This window comes from Vipera berus (assembly GCF_964194415.1).
Source record: "Vipera berus genome assembly, chromosome: 2".
In the NCBI taxonomy this organism is placed as follows: Eukaryota; Metazoa; Chordata; class Lepidosauria; order Squamata; family Viperidae; genus Vipera; species Vipera berus.
Window position 1 is genome coordinate 80,879,608 of NC_138203.1, and position 20,641 is coordinate 80,900,248.

The 20,641-nt window shown below is 39.9% G+C and overlaps 1 protein-coding gene across 1 annotated transcript in view; it reads left to right on the plus strand.

Moving 5' to 3' along the window:
- Positions 1-20,641, plus strand: part of ADAMTSL1 (ADAMTS like 1) — a gene marked incomplete at its 5' end in the record, with an annotated part of 247,590 nt that overhangs the window by 178,182 nt on the left and 48,767 nt on the right. The window contains 3 exons of the mRNA XM_081319841.1: positions 4,070-4,199; positions 19,123-19,333; positions 20,296-20,475. Coding sequence (XP_081175967.1) covers positions 4,070-4,199; positions 19,123-19,333; positions 20,296-20,475 — 521 coding nt within the window. The remainder of the gene's footprint in view (positions 1-4,069; positions 4,200-19,122; positions 19,334-20,295; positions 20,476-20,641) is intronic.

Consider the following 20,641-nt stretch of genomic DNA (forward strand, 5'->3'; position numbering starts at 1 on the left):
GGAGCGAAGGTCGGGGGCCGTCCGGAGCTCAACCGGTAAGCGGTTCCAGAGGTCTGGCGCGCCCACAGAGAACGCTCTCCCCCTGGGGGTCACCAATCGGCATTCTTTGATCGGCGGCACCCTGAGGAGGCCCTCTCTGTGGGAGCGCACTGGACGGAGGGAAGTTGACGCCGGTCGCAGGTGTTGCCATAGGTAATCCGGACCCATGCCATGAAGGGCTTTGTAAGTCATAACTAACACCTTGAACCTCACCCGGAGAGCAACCGGTAGCCAATGCAGCTCGCGGAGCAAAGGTGTAACATGGGAGTATCGGGAAACTCCCAAGACGACTCGCACGGCTGCATTCTGCACCAGCTGGAGTCTCCGGGTGGATCTCAAGGGCAGCCCCATGTAGAGAGCATTACAGTAGTCTAGACGAGAGGTCACGAGCGCATGAGTGACTGTGCGCAAGGCATCCCGGTCTAGATAGGGCCGCAACTGGCGCACCAGCCGAACCTGGGCAAAGGCCCCCCTAGTCACAGCTCCAATATGCTCTTCCAAAGAGAGCTGTGAGTCTAGAAGGACCCCCAAGTTGCGGGCCCTATCTACGGGGGGTAATAGCTCACCCCCCATGGCCAATGATGGAATAATCGGAATTTCCCAGGATGCCGGCACGAACAGCCACTCAGTCTTGTCAGGGTTGAGTTGAAGCCTGTTCCTCCCCATCCAGACCCGGACCGCCTCCAGGCAACGGGACATCACGTCGAGGGCATCACTGGGGTGGTTTTGGTTCGAAATAAAAAGCTGGGTTCATGGCAACTTTCAGTTTATTAATTCATAAGCATGTTCTGTCCTGTTTTGACATCTGTCAGTGATAAAACTCCAATGAAATCCCATTTGTATTGTATGTTTTTCTACACAATGTGAATTTTTGTGTGCGTTGTATCCGAAAATGCTCATTTGCCTGAATTTTATACCCATGTCATGTCTATGTATTTTTGAACCAAGAATTTAAATCATGAGCAAATGCTTATAGCATGCTATGCCTTTGTAGGGATACTGCAAAATCAGGCGAGCATGTTATCAAGCAAAATAAGTCGGGTTTAACAGCTCTGAGAATTTTCTCTTATTTGCTAAAATGCCATGTTATTTTGAGGAATAATGCTTTGACTGTCACAACAAAAAGGCATGTTTGTTTTAAACTTTGGCTTAAAAAAATAAGTCACTGTGTTGTATATTTTGTATAGATGAGCGTGTTATTTTTTTCTCATTCGGCATAGTTGTTTCAAGCCTGTTTGTTGGTTTTATAAACATTCTGTCATCTTCAAAAGATTCAGATGCTTCAATGAATTGAACTATTGTGCAGCTTCTTCTGCTTCTACGCTGTTTTTTTTTTATCTCTAGCAGTAGAGGCAATGCCAAAGATTTAACCCAAGCTAAACATCACCATTCAAGTAAATCTTGAAATTACAGTCAGATGACCTTTGAACAGGGTGTCCAGACTGCAAAGGTCATTCCTGTACATTGTGTCAGAGAAAAGGGAATATGTAGCATCTAGTTTCTGAGGCCTGGGCAGGCTGTTTATTCCAGCATTAAGAACAATAATGAAAATAGTGGTGGGCAGCAATGAATTTGCATATTTTAGCTTCCTTTCATTAATAAGCCCTAGCGTTGGGGATTGTAGGTTTTACTTGAAACCTGTCAAGAAATGTTTAGAGGATGTAGTACTCTGGCATCTAATAAACTGTTTTATCTCAAAGTATAGAAATGTTCAAAGTGTGCTGGAAGATCATAGAGGGTGTAGGAGACAGAATTACAGCTCAACTTTTCTTTTTAATCTTTTTTTTCAGTTCTGAAATTATACTGTTCATTGATAGTGGATTTTTAAGGTGGTCTTCAGAGACACAAATGCTGGAAGCATATGTAATTTGTTTTTTCCTAAAGGGTTATAACAAGAAAAGGACGTCTTGTGATTTCTGTAGGACATTCCTTTCTACTTTCCATGCATTCTGTTTTAATAAAAGTTTCGGAATAACAGAACAACAGATTTGGAAGAGACCTTGGAGTCAGGAATTCTGGGAGTTGAAGTCCACAAGTCATAAAAGAGCCAAGGTTGCCTACCCCTGTATCTAGTCCAACCCCCCACTCAAGCAGAAGACCCTATACCATTTCAGACAAATGGTTGTCCAATCTCTTCTTAAAAACCTCCAGTGTTGGAGCAGCCACAACTTCTGGAGGCAGGCCATTCCACTGATTAATTGTTCTCACTGTCAGGAAATTTCTCCCTAGTTCTAGGTTGCTTCTCTTCTTGATTAGTTTCTATCCATTACTTCTTGTCCTGCCTTCACGTGCTTTGGAGAATAGGTTGACCCTTTCTTCTTTGTGGCAGCCCCTTAGATATTGGAACACTGCTAGTCCTTCTTTGCATTAAACTAGACATACACAATTCCTGCAACAATTCCTCATATATTTTAGTTTCCAGTCCCCTAATCATCTTTGTTAGTCTTCTCTGCACTTTTTCTAGACCCTTAACATGTTTTTCATATCGTGGCAATCAAAACTGGGATGCAATATTCCAAGCATGGTCTTACCAAGACATTATAAAGTGGTGCTAACACTTTGCATGATCTTGATTCTATACCTCTGTTAACGCAGCCTAGGACTGCATCCTTTGGCGGCAAGCAAGGTTTCTTAAATGAAAAGGAGATGGATGGCTTTTTCATATAGAAATGTTGCTGGAAAGGGAAGGACTAATCCTATGTAATTAAAAAAAACCTCATCATTCTGTGAGAATAGATCCATAGCTGATGGATGGCACATGTGTCATGATGCCATCGTGCAAATGGCACAATTATGTCCGATGCAAGAATTTAAGTTATATATTTTGCATCATAGTGTCAGGATGCACTTGTCGTTATGGATTCCTTCCCTCCAAGCAGCAGAGCCTGCATGACGTTTCTGAAGACTTCTGGGGAGCAAAAAGAAAATAGATTTCCTTTAAAAAAAATCTCACATAGCTCACACACAGACGCAGTAATGAAGATTTTTCTAAACCAACGGTATGGAATGAAAAAATGGTAAAAGGGAGAAAGTCATTTATATCCTTTTGCCCTCAGTATATTCAGCACCCCTCTTTACCCTAAAGCAGCAAACTGAGAAATATCTTGAAGGTGACCTCTATAAAATTTTACTGAACATGGATTTCATCTCATTATGAGGCCTGCTCCATGTTCACGTGAGTAGCCTGCAACCCTGATCTCTCTCTCTCTCTACAATGCTTTTTTAGCTAGAGCTTTTCAAAATTATCTGTAATTTTTGGAGACAAATTGAAACAAAGCCGTAAGGGTTATCTGGATTACTCTGGTTGTGCCTTTTTACAAATATATTCATAGCTCTAGTTGGAATAAGATCCTCAAGCCATTTCAATCCCATTGAATCACTAAATCACAATAAACCTGTGCTTCCTTTTTGTCGGCTATTTGGGACTTCTAAACCTTTGTTCCACTTCTGTAGACCCAGAACACTCAATTATAGTGATATACAGTATGTGCCGCTATCTAATAGGGTGGTTTTAATTTAGTGCTGGATTTCACTTTAGAACAATAAAGGTTAAATGTGCATTTCCTTTAGCTGCAGGCCTTAGGGTTGCATCATTCTATTTCTTCCTAAAAAACAACAACAATAAATAAAATAAAATAAAATAAAATAAAATAAAATAAAATAAAATAAATAAAATAAAATAAAATAAAATAAAATAAAATAAACCAGCTACTGCATCCAATCAGTAAAAAATAAGGAAGATGTTTTTCAACTGTCTAGAAGACCCATCATGTATCTGCCGTGCGGCGCTACGTTTCCACTCCTCAGTCACTCTGCTCCTCAGTGGGTAGCAGCCGTGTGTGCGATGCTGCCCTGTTGACAATAGAGAGTATCGGATTGCTTTCCTAGAGGCTCCAAGCCCCCAAGCTGGCTACTCCAAAAGATCTCTTGTTAGTATCATGTCTGCAGTTCTCTTTGCTGACTCTGTACTTGGAATGCAGCCTGCAGGATTTTAAACATTAATTTGATTTAATTTGGTTTGTGTGTACAGGTGTCCAAGAGGCTGTAGTGACTTGCCTGAATAAACAGACCAGAGAATTTGCAGAGGAAAATCTATGTGTGAGCAGTCGGCGCCCCCCACAGTTGCTGAGATCTTGTAACCTGGAACCTTGTCCCCCAAGGTAGGCTGCTGCTTGCTCTTTGCTGCTCCTTCATCTGGCTCCTCGGGGCCCTGAGAAGTCATTTGCGCTTTGCCACGTTGGATTTGAAAGGCAGAGAAACTGAACACAATTGGGAACATATTTCCTGGCATCTAGCAGAAATAACTGCACTGATTTAAAGTGAATTATTTTCCTATCCACTTTATTATATTCAGGGTTATTCCTAGGGCAGTATGTGTGTAAGTAATTCCACTCTGCAGTGGAATTCAAGATGTTCCCGGTGTCTGTTCTGTTTGTTCTGTTACTTTCCAGGCTGTTTGCCCACGCCTGGGTTGGTGTAAGTGGCAAGAGTCAGCCCTCAGAAGTTTGCAAGGGAAATCGATTCCTTCGCATACTTTATGTGGAACTGAACACTTTTTAACATATCAAGTTGAACTGGAATGACTACGCTTAAAGGTTTTCTGGTTTGCTTAGTTTTTGTCTTATTCGTTAAAGTTTCTCAACCACTTGTTCTTTGCAATTCCTAATCTTGTCGTTTCTGGGGTTCCAGTTGAGCAAAAGCTGATTTAAGCTAACCTTGTCATCTGCGCCAGTTTGTAAAAGGCATTTGATACATGAGTTCATAAAGGAAAGAATATCAATAAGGAGGCTGTGATCATTTTTCTCCTCAATCTATATTTCCTATGGTCATTCTGTAGCTTTAAAGCACAGTAAAGATGATTTTTAGAAACCAAAACTCTAGGAGGATTACCTCAGAGAAAATAGTCAACAGATTACCATTTTAAAGTAGTTTTGACGTAGTATACCTTGATTAAAAAGGTGATCTTTACTTAAAAATGATGCTTGTCCCTTTTTTTTCTCATTAAATTGCCAAAATCATGTTAAATGTAAACGATGCTTCGCGTGTGCATGCAGAAACGAACTGACTAAATGGCCTTTTGAAAAGAGGAATTTTCATCATCCTAAATCTTAAGATTCTATAATAAGAACAGGTAGGGTCAGGATTGTTTAGCAACATTCAGACGTACAAAGATGGTTGGCTTCCACCTCGTGTTTGAACGCACAAGAGACTGGGTGTGGGTGTGGGTGTGGGTAGTGGAAGGGAGCGAAGCAAGAAAGGGATAAAACCCAGATGGATGGAAATAAAAGGAAGTCCAGTCAGTTTCTGCAGCTTTGTTCTTAAGGCAGTTTCAAAGCTAAGCTTTTATCCTTGTGCAAATAGCTGAATGGTAACGAATGGCGGGAAAGTTCCGGAATGGACAAATTCTTTCTCAAACTTTATGGTACCTAGAACAGAGAGCAGGGTAGCGGAGAGCAACCTAATGGTTCCAGGCAAGCCTGATCTGTTTCAGAACCTAGTAATTAGTAGATGCCACATCTCTTCTATTGTATGCTAATCTGTATTAGGGCATCTTTGACTACTTGTCTTCCCTCAAAGCTGTCCTTCAGCCTATTTCATGCATTTGGGTGTGTTTCCTTTTTTTTTCTTTCTCTTTTGCTGATTATTAAAAAATAACTCACACAATATAGAAACACATCTAACAACAATGCTCTTTTTAATAGGACAATTACTACAACAGTTTAGGCAATATGTATGAAAGTGCTGCAAAGGATCGCTTATTTAGTGACCATTTGAAATTAAAGCAGCACCGGAAAGAAGGGGCTTGCAACCTGTCTTTGCACTTGTGACCATCGCAGCATCCCCAAAGTCACGCGTTCAACGTTCGGGTGCTTGGCAGCCAACTGTATTTATGAAAGTGCAACCTCCTGGATTCAAGGACGTTGCCATTTGCAACCTTCCCAGCTGGTTTCCGACAAGCAAGTCAAGGGGGGAAACTAGAGTAGCTTATGACTGTCGGAGATGACCATGCTGATCCCGAGGGAGGGAGTCAAATGCCTCATCAGTCTCGAGTCCCTTTGCACCCACAAATGATCTAAGTCAGGGGTAGGCAACCTTGGCTCTTTTATGACTCGTGGACTTCAACTCCCAGAATTCCTGAGCCAGCATGGCTCAGCTTGGAAACCTCTCCCTTTCCCCTCAGCATGGCTGACTCAGGAATTCTGGGAGTTGAAGTCCACGAGTCATAAAAGAGCCAAGGTTGCCTAGCCCTGATCTAAGTCCAGCCCACCTTGATCTCCATTGGCTCTTATCTAACACCAATTTGCTTGGAGCAACAGTCGTTCAGCTTCTCGTAGTCAGCTTAAGCTTGCAATGAATCTTTATACTCCTTTGAACTGCCTGGCTCTCCTGATTTCCCCGATGCTTGGCAATGACCCTTTGATTCATTTAACAACAGCGGTAATTTGTTTAACAACTGTAGCAAAAAAAAGAAGGTTGTAAAATCGGGCACAACTCATGTAACAGTTGCCTTGCTTAGCAAGGGGAATTCTGGTTCCCCTTGTGGTCGTAAGTCAAGGACTTACGACATTCACAAGGCTTAGGATAGTGGACAGTATTAAAGAAGAGGCTGAGATCAATTCCAGTGTTTCTTTACAAGCTTTTCCACTGTATTCCAGAGTAACATATTCCAGTTTGTTCATATAATGTAAACATAGATCCCAAAATAGCTTTCACTTATCATTAGATGGGGTATCTCACTAGTCTCTTTTATGTCTTATCCTCAAGAGATTTGATGAATGATGAACATGTCTCATTCAGGCAGTGTTTCCATGTATCTAAAATTGTGGTTGGCTGCAAATACGTTTCCTTTCAGGAACAGTTCAAAAGAGCATTTCGGTCTCTTTTTCCTCTTTCTGCTTAATGCGGAAGGGAAAACAAAATATACAATATTGTCAATGGGAATATTATAAGCAATTTGATAGCATATAAATTAAATCTCCTATATCGAAATAGTCTGGGAGTCAAATCTTGAGATATAAGATAAACATATAGACCTGGGAATGTCATGGTCCTTTTTAATTAAAATGAGGGGGAAAATGTCACTATTGTTTTGAAGTCATCATGGGGAAAATGCTTAGGTATTTGCATTATTTAAAGACAAAAAATAGCAAAAAGGAACTTTAGACTGGAAAGTTACATAAAAGAAATGATGTTAAATGATCCTTGAGGAGCATTAGGCTAAGAGAGGATGAATGGCCAAATACACCATATTGATAGAATTTTAAAGTATGGTGGCGTCAGTGCCCATGTTTAAAAAAACAATCAGATGATCCTTTGCTTTTGGTTTGATTAAAAATGTGTTTCATACCTCTGTTCAGCTTACATCAGCAGGACAGTTTACACAATATTATTTTAAAAAATCCAAGTACATGGCAACAAAAGGCAGCATTATACTGTATAAAACGATCAGTTTTTAATTGGCTGGGCAAACAAATAAGCATTTGATCCGATGCTAGAAAGAATGATTGATGTTAAAGTCAATTCCATGTGAAATTTTTAGCCTAGAAGGTACACCATTGAACAGTGGGTGCTCCTGCCCAGTAATCCTTCTTTCATGCTGATTGAAATCCCTTTTATGAATTTGTGAGACTTCACAAATTGCCCACAACCACAGCACTCCAGTAGGCTCTGAAAATTTCAATTTGGCTACTTACCAAAGAGAAGCCCTTTTCTTTTTTTAACAAGTTTGGAATCTAAACCAACTGTGAAAATTAGAAAAGTAAGAAGGAAAATGTTTTGCATTTGCACCACAATGACAACTGACTAGAATATTGAACATATATGCAGGTCAACTGGCTATTGTTCTTTCTAAATTTGTGCTTTTGCTTATAAGTTAATGTGTGCGTTTATACTTGGCTTTCTTTTTTGTCCTCATTTTTTTGTTGATTGACTTTTTTGGTGTTTTGTTGTGGCCAGAATCTTCAAACTTAGGCCTGTCCAATTTTTTTCACTCCATATTGTTGCCTCTCATTGTTTCCCACTTCCAGCTTTGTAAATTAGACAGTTATGTTCATATCACAGTTCCTGCCCTTTGCGTCTAAGCTCATCTGCAACGAAGCTTAATTACTGTTGTTGATCTATAATCTCATTCAGCTTGCAGCTTTATCATCCTTACAAAAATTAATTTGCTTTCTTGGTGTCAATCACTTGACCCTAATTAAACTCTCTGTGTGTTTGTCTACAACAGGAGTCTTCAAACTTGGCCCTTTTATGACTTGTGGACTTCAACTCCCAGAATTCCTCAGCCAGCATGCCTGGCTGAGGAATTCTGGGAGTTGAAGTCCACAAGTCATAAAAGGGCCAAGTTTGAAGACCCCTGGTCTATAATTTATCAGAAGCAACTTCAATTTTCTCCCTTCAGTTGGAGTCATCTTTGCCTTCCAATAAAAATAGTATATAGCGAAACATTTAGGAGCACAATCCCACTATAGTTTAAAAAGAAATTAGCTGGTTTGTAAGAATCTTTTGTTCATGAAAACATCTCATCAGTAAACGCAATGTGTAGCACTATGGGCAGTTTAATTTCCAAAACTTTCTCTAAGGAAGTAATTGAATTCACTGGCTCTTCAAGAGCATGAAGAATATTTCTGAGAGAATGCAACCTATGCTTATCTATGTTTCAGAATATATGGATTACCTTGCTTGATCCCAACCAAAGAACAATTGCAAAAATAATTCACAAATGACAATCTGCACTGTTGTCCTGTGTGGGACTGCTTTATGCCAACTTCTCACATCTAGTTGTGTCAACAACTTTACTTTTTCTATGTTAGCTACCATCAGTATCTAAGCTACAAATGTGTATGGGAGGGAATTCAACAATGGCTGAGGTATGAGCAGATACAGTTTCTAGAGATGGAATGTATGCAATGTTTTTCCATCTCTATCTCTGAAAATTTCCATTGCAATTAATTAATTCAAACAAACTGTTAATTTCTTTATTTACCAGGCACTATGGCTTAGTTTTAACTTCATTTTTAAAATGTTCCTATAGGATCCAGATATGTGCATGTTAAAATGGTCATAAAATCTGTTCATAAAATGTCAAAGCACATCTGTAAAAACTTATAAAAATTATTTCTGGGCATGCCATTTTTCCTTCAACAATTCAACAATTCAAACATTGTAGTTAATGTTCCTCATGCACCGATATTTTTGTTTCCTCTTTATTACATTGGAAGAAGACACAATTGTTTCTTATAAAGTAATGTCACCGAATTCAATGCACACTCCATCTTTAATTGGCAGTGAATGGGATCAGAGGTTTTAAATTCCAAAAAGGAATTTTTGAATACAGAAAGAATATTTTTCTTCCAGGACCACAGAAATGAGGGCATTTCTGTAACCCAAATCAACAATAAAATTAGTTTCAAACTCTGGGTATATCTTAAAAGAAGGATTATCTTTTGTTTCACTTTGCTTTCAGTATTTCACAAGCTGACATAAAGTACCTTACAGCCAAATAATCTTATTTTTGCACAGTGACTGCTTTATGTTAAAGTGATTGTTATTTCCATGCTAAATGCAGAAAATAGGGCAAAAGTGGTTTGCTTCGAAGATCTTCGAAGAGCTTATCACTTTTATGCCAGCACATTAACAATGCTTTATTCATCTTTGGGGGTTTGTGTGAATACAGGTAGTCCTTGACTTATGACCAATTGCTTAGCAATTGTTCAAAGTTATGATATACACACACACCCCAAAAAAACGTCCTGACCACCCGGATTCAGAGTTCCAACAGCCACTCTCCCCACTGGTCATGTGATTGCATTTGGGTGCTTGCCCACCAGCCCTCATTTACACCTGTTTGCAGCATCCTGCAGTTGCAGGACTACTAATTTACAACCCCCTTTTTTTAATCCCATTTATATCCCGTCCTTCTCCAAAGACTCAGGGTGGTTTACAATCTAAGCACAAATCAATGTGCTTAGCAATAGCCTTCATTCTATGTATATGCCTGCTTATTAGGGCTTTCGCTCCCCCCCAGCGGCATTATTACAAAGTCAGCTTATTGCCCCCAACAATCTGGGTCCTCATTTTACCTACCTCGGAAGGATGGAAGGCTGAGTCAACCTTGAGCCTGGTGGGACGTGAACCTGCACTAATTGCAGGCAGCTGGCATTACTTAAGGAGGCATTAGCCCACTGCTCCACCAAGGCTCTTTTGCTGGAAGTCAGCCTCTTCTTCCAGATTCCAGCAAGAAATGCCCATTGTGGACAATGGGTTCACATCATGACCACTGTGTTTGCTCAACAACCACTGCAAAAAAAGAAAATGGCATAGCATCAGGCTGGACACACGACAACTTGCTTAACAACTGTAACTATTTACAGCAGTAATTCTGGGCTCAATTCTAGTTGTAGGTCAAGACTATCTGTAGATTAGTGACAAGATTTACATTCAATAAGTGGATGGCATCACTACCCAGGATTTAGGTGGTACCTAAATCCTGACAAGATATGCAGATGATACCACTCTAATGGCAGAAAGTGAAGAAGAACTAAAGAGCCTCTTGTTGCGGGTGAAGAAGGAGAGTGCAAAAGTTGGGTTGAAACTTAACATTAAGAAAACCAAGATCATGGCATCTGGCCCTCTCAATTCCTGGCAAATAGATGGGGAAGAAATGGAGATAGTGACAGATTTTATTTTCCTGGGCTTCAAGATCACTGCAGATGGGGACTGTAGCCAAAAAATTAAAAGACGCTTGCTCCTGGGGAGGAAAGCCATGGCAAATCTAGACAGCACACTAAAAAGCAGAGACATCACCCTGTCAACAAAAGTGCGTATAGTCAAGGCTATGGTCTTCCCAGTTGCAATGTATGGCTGTGAAAGTTGGACCATAAGAAAGGCTGAGCGCCAAAGAATTGAGGCCTTTGAACTATGGTGCTGGAGAAGACTCCTGCGAGTCCCTTGGACTGCAAGGCGATCAAACCAGTCAGTCCTAGAGGAGATCAACCCTGACTGCTCTTTAGAAGGCCAGATCCTGAAGTTGAAACTCAAATATTTTGGCCACCTAATGAGAAGGAAGGACTCAATGGAGAAGAGCCTAATGCCGGGAAAGATTGAGGGCAATAGAAGAAGGGGACGACAGAGAATGAGGTGGCTGGATGGAGTCACTGAAGCAGTAGGCGTGATCCTAAATGGACTCCAGAAAATGGTAGAGGACAGGAAGGCCTGGAGGAACGTTGTCCATGGGGTTGCGATGGGTCGGACATGACTTCGCAGCTAACAACAACAAAATCCTGACATAATCTCTAATCTACCTACCGTATTTATTGTCAGCAAGTCTTGTGTGATTTTTTTCTTTCTTTCTGTGAATTATGCTACTCTATGAGGTTGTTGTCACAGTTTTATTCTGTTCATAGCCTGCTTATGGTTTCAAATGGGAAGAGATGTTTGTTCCTAGCACACGGAAATCAAGTGCATCTCTGTGCAAGGGAGATGACTGAGTGTATCCACTACAGGAAGAGAAAAGCCAGTTCTTGATTTCTTTTTTTCCACGCTTTCAAGTAGCATGTAAAGCCATCTGATTAAATTAACATGGCTAATTGGTAACTCACACTATGAATGCGGTACAGATTGTAATGCAGGCCATGAAGTAGCAATAGCAATAGCACTTAAACTTATACACCGCTTCAGTGTGCTTTATAGACCTTTGTAAGCGGCTTACAATGTCAGCGTATTGCCCCCAACCATCTGGATCCTCATTTTATCAACCTTGGAAGGATGGGAGGCTATGAGTCAACCTTGAGCTGGTCAGAAATGAACAGCTGGCAATCGGTAGAATTAGCCTGCAATCCTGCATTCTAACCCCTGCACCACCATGGCTCATAGCTCATTAGCAAAACTTATTTTTTTAATCAAGCTGTAATAGATATATTATTGACTTTAAATTTACATACTCCTTAGGGCAATTTGGTGGATTCTACAGGGTTTTAGCCTGTATGAATTTTACTAAATGCTACCCCCTTTACTAGAGTATACAATATAGTAAATGGTATATGCCTGATTTGAGAACAAAAGTCTTAGGTAGGTAATACCAACTTTATGATGAAGGCATAATATTTGTGACTGTGGTTGATCCATGGATAGCAAAATACAGGTCACTGACTAAAAATTACCACAGTTGGTCTTTCTGAATATGCAAGCCTTGGCCATTTCTTTCATAAGTCAACGTGTAACTTCAGGATTCTATCTCTAGAAGAGAATGGAAAATCAAAATAATGAAATCGTCCCAAAATAAAAGGCACTGAACTGTGTACCTGTGTGTCTTATATCTCTTGTATACCTTCTTTGCTATACCTCTTATTAAAAGCAGAACCATATGCTAAAATAGTGTATCATATTAATATACATTCTCCTATTTAGCTCGTCATTAGATGCATTGGCTGTTGCCCATGACCAATTTCCAATTATCCTAGGGAAACAAATGCACGTTTCATAAGGAAAAGGAAAGCTTCTGAGACAGTCTTAGCCAACTAGTGCCTTCTTCAGAATTCCTGAAATCCTGACTCCATTACTGTATCTTCAGACTGCACTGCTTGTCGTGTTTTTAAAGACATTTTTTGTGAATTATACGTGTACCTGGAAATGAATGAAGATATGTCGTGGCACAATTTCCTTGGAGTCTTATATTTCTTCAGTTCCTTCCCTATATTAGTGTTCTGTACCAGCCTGCTACCGGCCTTGCAGAAAGGCAACCCCTGTACAAACGGCAGAGGCTGGAGAGCGTCTGAGGCTGGAAGGCGTCTGCCAAGATTTATTACACAAACAACAGAACAAGAAACAAAACACTGGAACTGTGATCCTCAAACGGAGCGGTTGCTTTCAGCAACCAGCCCTTCCCCAAACACTCCCTTTATTAGAGTTCAGGGCGTGGCCTCCCTGTGCCTCCTTCCGAGGAGTCCCACAGCCTTTCTCTGCTTGTTCCTGCTTGACTGCCTCCTGCGTCGGGCGTCCTTGAACAGGGCCAGCTGTGGGTCATCATCATCCGCACTGTCGGGCTCGCACAGCTGAGAAGAGGGCCCTGGCTGGGGGCTCTGCGAAGCCTCCAAGCCATCATCAGCAAGTTCGTCTTCAACACCCTCCTCCTCCCCCTCGTCTGAGTCATCCGAGACATCCGAGCCGGCTGCCGGACCCACAGGCTGACCCTGAATCACAACAATTAGTTTAGTTTCTGAAAATGATTTTCCATCTAAAAAGATTGCATATACCAGTGAATTTAAAGGAAACAGGCCCTTTTCTGTTTTGTTTTGTTTTTGCTATAGCTCCTTTTGTCAAATTAAGAAATAGCTGCCAGAGTCCAATTTAGAGATAGTTTTATCAGATTTAGGAATTGTGTTCCTTGCCCTATGAGCAAGCAGATGAAAGATCAGAAGATTATGGGGCATATAAACTGGTACCATATTATTTTAGAATTCAATATTTTTAACAGTCAAAGTGCAAAAGCTCTCAGGTTTGAAACAGGAGGCATTTTTACTCTCCTTGAAGCAGAGGAAAGCTGGGCACTTGCTTTCTTGCCAATAGAAATCTTTGGTTTCCAAGTGTTCTGAACATGAAATTTGATGCATTTTTAAAATCTCTCTTAACACATTACCAAAGCGACCTTCATTACGGTGAAAGACCACCATAATAAGGAGGATGGGGTGCAAAGAATTAAAAAACCTAAAAGATACATCAGAATAAAAAAAATCATATCTAAGAAGCTAAAAAAAATGTATAAAAACATTCTACAAGGAATCTAAAAAGAATCTAAAAGGATGGCAAACCAAATATATCACAATGCAGATCAGTCTAGAATAATGAACTAGGCAGGTCTCATAAAACTGATTTATCTTACTCTATATTAATCTACTGTAGATCAGGGGTCCGTTACCGGGCCCTGGCTTATTTGCAACTGGGCCGCATGAGCAGTGAGCTGGCATGCATGTTTTGCAGAAACCTGGGGGACGTAGTTGGTAAGGGGAATGGCCTTGAGGAACAGAAGGAAGAACCGTTACCATGACAACAGTTAGAAAAAAGAAAGCTGAGGCCCAGGCAGCACTGTAACACTTGAGAAAGCATCTCAAGACAAGATTCTCCCTAGTTGTCATGAGGATAAATGGAGAGAGGGGGAGGTAAAGTGTGACTGGTTTATGTAGCTTTACAATAATACTCCCATAGCCCCGCATGACTAGTCCGGTTTACCTTGAAGGGCTGACAGGGTACAGTTGAAGGACTGAAGGGTGTAACTTATTCAAAAGGAATGTATTTATTTATTTATTTATAAAATGTATATAGGCTGCCCATCTTACCTCAAGGTAATGGTCGAATAGACCAGACAAAAGAAGGTGGGGGGGAAGTAGAATTATATGTGCTGACCTCTATGAGATCCAGACATTTAATCATGAGGGTCCAGTAGATAATGCTTGGGATAACAAGTAGACCCAACAAAGGTATTATTGAAAGGCAATGTCAGGGGGCACTTCTGGTCATTTCTCCCTGGACTGAATGGCAGAACTTTCTAGTGATGAAATCTACTAATGGAAAACTTTAGCTACTTGGAGATTTATTAAATAAACCAGGGAAGAATGCAGGGTCCCCCAAACTCCTCAGTGTTGGCTGTTTCATCTTTCAGAAGGTTACAGAATAAACAAGGGGTCAACTTTTCTAGATCTGATGTTTGCAAGAGATGGGACAAGAAGCTGCAATAATCCCTGGTTAATACTCAAGCTGCAGCTGCTGGAGAGATTTTGCTCAGCGTATCAAAATCCCATTTTACTTCTTTGAGGTATTTCCTGAGCGTAAATCTCTATAATTTGTCCTGGAGTTCATGTGTTCACCTTTTGTGACCTTCTGACAAACCAAGTCAATGAAAGGGGCAAAACTCACTAAACATCTCGCTTAAAGCGACAGAAATTTTGGACTCGGTTGTGGATGTAAGTCGAGGACTACCTGTACTGACTTTGCGAAAACCAGGTCTCCATTTTGATATTTGAGCATATGGTCGGCAGCCCTCTTACCAAGCAAAGACAGTTGCCAAAAAACAACATCTGTATCATTGCTTTCCAAACTGCTGAGCGTTTCCTTCTCCACTGGAAGGATCTTTCTTATTCTTCTTCGTAGCCCTTCAGTCTCTCTGAAAAGAATAAATTGCTGTTCTCTGTCTCAAGTGCAGCAGGTTAAGAGCTGCTGACGACAGCACATTTTGTTCCTTGCCAAAATTATTTGTTCCTTGCCAAAATTATTTATTGGAGCCTCGTATGCACTATTATTCTGTCTATTCTGTGCAGTTTGCAAAATAATCTCTGAAAGTTCATTTTCCTATCAGCTAATCAGGATCTTACATACTCCCAGGGATTCCCCTAATATGCTATATATAGGCTACCCTGGCTGGTTTGCCTTCTTTCCTTTCCTTTCCCTTTTTTTTTATTCTTCGTTCCACTTTCTGCCCTTCCCCTTTTTCTTCTGTTCAATTATTTATCAGCTGGCTTTGTGCCTTTTGAATTCACAAGCAGCTGTAAAATTCCAATGGATAGCAACCGATGCTGCTGTTCATTATTCAACTATTTTAAACTTTTGATCTGTGCGCAGCTTCATTAATGAGAATACCCGGTCATGCTGCTTTTCATGGAAATGTGTAAAGCAGCTGCTTTTTTTTCAGAAAAAAAGAACGAAAACAACATATCATCAAAGTATTAATGTATTTGTATCTGAACTGTTGTAAACTGGTAATGCTGGAAAATTATGGAACTATAATTCCCAAGCATGTGAGGTCAACACTGAATTCAAAGGAAAGAAATTGCACACAATCTGAGACGTTTTGAGTTACGATTAAAAAAAAAACTTATACAGGTAGCCCTCAGCTTATTTAGTGACTGTTCAAAGTTACAGCAGCATTGAAAAGAGTCACTTGTGACCATTTTTCACACTTATGACCATTGCAGCATCCCCATGGGCACATGATCAAAATTCAGACGCTTGTCAACTGACTCATATTTATGACAGTTGCAATGTCTCGGGGTCACGCGATTCCCTTTTGTGGCCTTTTGACAAAGTCAATGGGGAAGCCAGATCCATATAACAACCATGTGATTCACTTAACAACTGTGGCAAGAAAGGTTGCAAAATGGGACAGATGTCTCACTTATCAGAATAAAAATTGGTCTCAATTGTAGTCATAAGTCGAGGACTACCTGTATATGTTTTTGTTTTGACATATGAAAGTATGTTAACACTTAATTCTTGTAGTATTTTTATGAATTATTATTGATCGGTTGTTTAATTTGTTTTATGGAGAGTTTGACCTTTCCCCCCCTTCTTTTTGACTATCTTGGACTTTTAAGACTTGGACTTTTGACTATCTTAGACTTCTTTTTGACTAACTTGGACTATCGTGGCTTGAACCAGCTGCAGTCAGCATATCATCTATGGTTGTCTGAACAGGCAGTTTTTAAAGTTCCATTGAAAAACATACATGTGCATATTTTAAAAGGGAAAATAAAAACCAATAAAAAATACCCATTTTATAAAAGTCTGTCCAAAATTCGTATCTGCCAAAACCTTGAACGAGAAAGCCCAGTTGAAATAGTCAAAGGCCTTCTCTGTATCCAAAAAGATGCCTGAAGCTTGTTGCTTTTTATTACATTTCTCCTAATATTCCAAAATGTCCAACATGTTTCTAACATTGTGGTTTAACTATCTTTTAGATAAGAACCCAGATTGATCCTCATGAATAAATTCTTGAAAAATTGTTTTCGTTCTGTCAGCTAGAATCATTGTGAACAACTTGTAGTCATTATTTAATAATCATATTGGCCTATAATTTCTTGTTAAAGTCGAATCTTGTCCCTCTTTGGGTATTAATGCTTTACTGGCCTCTTTCCAATTCTCTGGCATTTTTCCTCCCTGTAGAATTGAGTTCATCATGTTTTGTAAAGGTTATAATAGTTCATCCTCAAAATATTTATAATAAGAACTGATAATCTATCTGGTCCAGGCGCCTTTCCCAGTGTAATCTTTTTATAGCTTCAGAAACATACTTTATTAGGAGGTCTTTTTATAATGTTTTTATTAAGGACTATATTAAACAGATAAGACAAATACAAAAACCTTGTACAAAAATACATAGAAAAGGGAAAAAAATGTTTAGAAAGTATAGACCTCCCTCAAAAAAACCCGAAAGACAAAGAAAATATAAGAAAAAACTTCTTTCATTCCCAACAAATATATTCAGTATTAACAAGTTATAACTGTATCTTAAAATACAACCAAATACCGCTTCATTACATATCTCACCCCATTTTTATAAACTCATTTCTAAATCTTCAGCTCTCCTTATTAATTAGCAAAGCTCCAGTAAAAATTATCAAAAAAATACTTAATAACCTAAATATCTAATTTCCTTTCCCATTTAGTCTAAGCTCCCCTCCTCCGTCTTAACAATTAAACATTGCCAAAAAAAAGAATGAAAAACTATTAAACATCACCAGAAATCATAACTCCTTATTTAGATGTCAGAAAGTAATTCATTACGCAATTATACATTTCCAAAAGAAAAATTATCCGATCCAGATAACTATTAAGCAGCACCAGAAATCATAATCAGATATCAATTTTATATTTTTAGAAACTTTATTTTTATAGTTCTATTCATGTGGTTCTGCTCTGTTTTTGTTACTCTGTAATTCTCAGTAAATTTGTTCCTTTACTGGTTTTCTCTAGAGCAGTGGTCCCCACCTTTTCCGGTTTTGCAGACTTGGGTGGGGAGGAGATTGTTCCACATGGCCGAGCATGCAGGTGGTGCAGCTCCATTTGCGCAAGCGGCAGGGTCGTGTATCCGCCACTTGCATAAATGCAAGTGCGCACTCACACGCTTGTCCACCATTTCCATGGCCCGGTACTGGGCCAGAGCCTGGGAGCTGGGGACTCCTGCTCTAGAGAAATGTCACTTCCTTTGTACAAATTGGAATAATATTGATGAAATGCTTTTTGAACAGCTGCATTGTCCATTAATATAGGTCAGAGGTAGGCAACCTTGGCCCTTTTATGACTCGTAGACTTCAACTCCCAGAATTCCTGAGCTAGCATGGCTGGCTCAGGAATTCTGGGAGTTGAAGTCCACGAGTCATAAAAGAGCCAAGGTTGCCTACCCCTGATATAGGCTATCCTTTATTTTCTAGACCCTTCCCAGAGTTATTTGCAAACCATTGGAATCCTATTTGATCATCAAGTTATATCTCAGTACAGTATGCTTTACAAAATTGTGGGAGATCTCCCTTTGCTTTAGTAAATCTCTACTGCTGGGGAAAGGAAAATCTAAGCATTTCCAAAAATATGATACAGAATATGCAGAATGTTCTGACATAGGGCAGTAAGAATAAACTTTTTTCTTGTAATAGTGTCATCGAATCAATATTGCGGACTTGCCAGAGAAAAGTTTTCCACCTGATGTAATTGTCACTGTTAATGTGGCAAAAGACCAAAATAATTAAATACTTGATGGGGAAGCCGTAACTATATGACTTAATTTGAGTTACTTTTAAATTAAAAACTTTATTAACCTTTGTTCTGTTATTTTTGGAACCTGACAAGCAAAGTCAATGGGGAAGCCAGATTCACTTAACAACCGTGTTACTAACTTATCAACTGCAGTGATTCACTTAACAACAGAGGCAAGAAAGGTGGTAAAATGGGGCAAAACTCACTTAACAATGTCTTACTTAACCACAGAAATTTGGGGCTCAGTTGTGGTCGTGAGTCGAGGACTACCTGTATAAAACACAACAGTAAAGTTAAATGAGCTTGAAATCCAAGTAAGTAGACATATTAATGTATTTTAAATTCTGGACCCAGAGTAAATTACTTGAACATGGTTCCCAGTGACATCCACAGGATTTACTGCTAGATAAGAAACACGGAGGATACAATTTTAATCTGGATTCAACCTAGTGTTTTTGCTTCTGTTTTTTGCCCAGAGTCAGAATCCAACCAGAACTATTTTTTGCATAATTATGGGACGCTTTTTGTTTCCCTTCAGAATCTTTTTCTTGGCTTCCCTTTCAGGTGGGAGATGGGAAAATGGAGCTCTTGCAGTCTCACTTGCGGTGTAGGATTGCAGATCCGCGAGGTCTTCTGCACTCATCTCCTCTCAAGAGAGACTAATGAGACTGTGACTTTGGAGGATAAGCTGTGTCACAGACCCAAGCCTACTGGGGTACAAGCCTGCAACCGTTTTGACTGTCCTCCATCTTGGTACCTTCAAGAATGGCAACAGGTAAATGTCAGTTCCCAAGGGAAAAACCTACCTGTATCTACTATTTGTGGCTGGAAATGGGAGGAATACTAATCTTAGAATTATAAATTCCATTTATGCTTTGATTTCTGGCCCACTGCCCTCAGGTAAAAACCCTATTTGGCTCTTTTTGCTGCTTTGAGAAAAAACCCATACACCAAATTCCTATCTTACATCCACTTTTATCGACCGATTATTTTATCTAGAAATATTAGCGAGGCCTTTGAATTCTTTCAAAGAAAGTCTGTCTAAAAGTTCTAAAGTTTTAATGTTCGGGCAGGAGAGTTTTTGTCAGTGTAATCCCCAACATCTTGCTGCTTTCAGCAGAATAAGGAAACAGCATTGCACTACTGTACACATTCCACCCTTTGGGGAAGGTGCGTGCTGTCACAACAAACGTGGAAAAAAGACAGACACTGCAATGCAGACGCACGCATATATGCACAAATACTACAGATCACTGGCCCCTGGAAACGCTCTACACAGGTTTAATGTTTTGGCTGTTCAAGTCTGTGGTTTTAATTAGAAACATTTTTTTTAAAAAAAATTAGAAAGCCAATCTTGTTTTCAGCCATTGTTTTATCTCTTTCCCTTTGCCTTCTTTCCAAAAGAAAATGGATATAGCATCTCTTTAAGGGAAAAGGCCCCAGAAGTGTTCCTACTATTACATCTTTTTTCAGCCTTTGTTTTATTATTGAAGAGAAAGGCCTTTATAAAATCTGGAATGCATATTAAAAACCTGCCCCCGAACGCTTTTTAAAAGTCCTTTCCTTGTTCCAATCCCCTAATTGTTTCCGTTAGTATTTCTATCATAAGGCGTGCTCTTCCACACGCAAGTTTGGAGAAACCCATTAACTTCCATGAGACACCAGTCAATGGGTGGAAGCCAATTGCTGCTCAGGTTCTCAAGCTGGTAAGTTTCATAAGCTGCAAATGTTCTCCAGTGTTCCCAGACATGCGGAGGTGGCATGGAGAGACGGGAAGTGCTCTGCAAGCAGCGCATGGCTGATGGAAGTTTCCTAGAACTTCCAGAAACTTTTTGTTCCGCTTCACGGCCAACCTCCCAACAAGCCTGCCAAAATAAGGACTGTCCCCCCGAATGGCTCCTCTCGGATTGGACACAGGTATGAAGTAGCAGTGCAAATAGAATCTGGATTTTCTCTGCACCAAGGCTTCTCTTGGCTCAACCTAAATGTAATTAATTGATACTATAATTTCGTTAAGGTAGTATTTCTCACTAAAGCCTTGTAATCTCTAGATTAGGTTTATGCCAGGTATCAAGACAGCTGT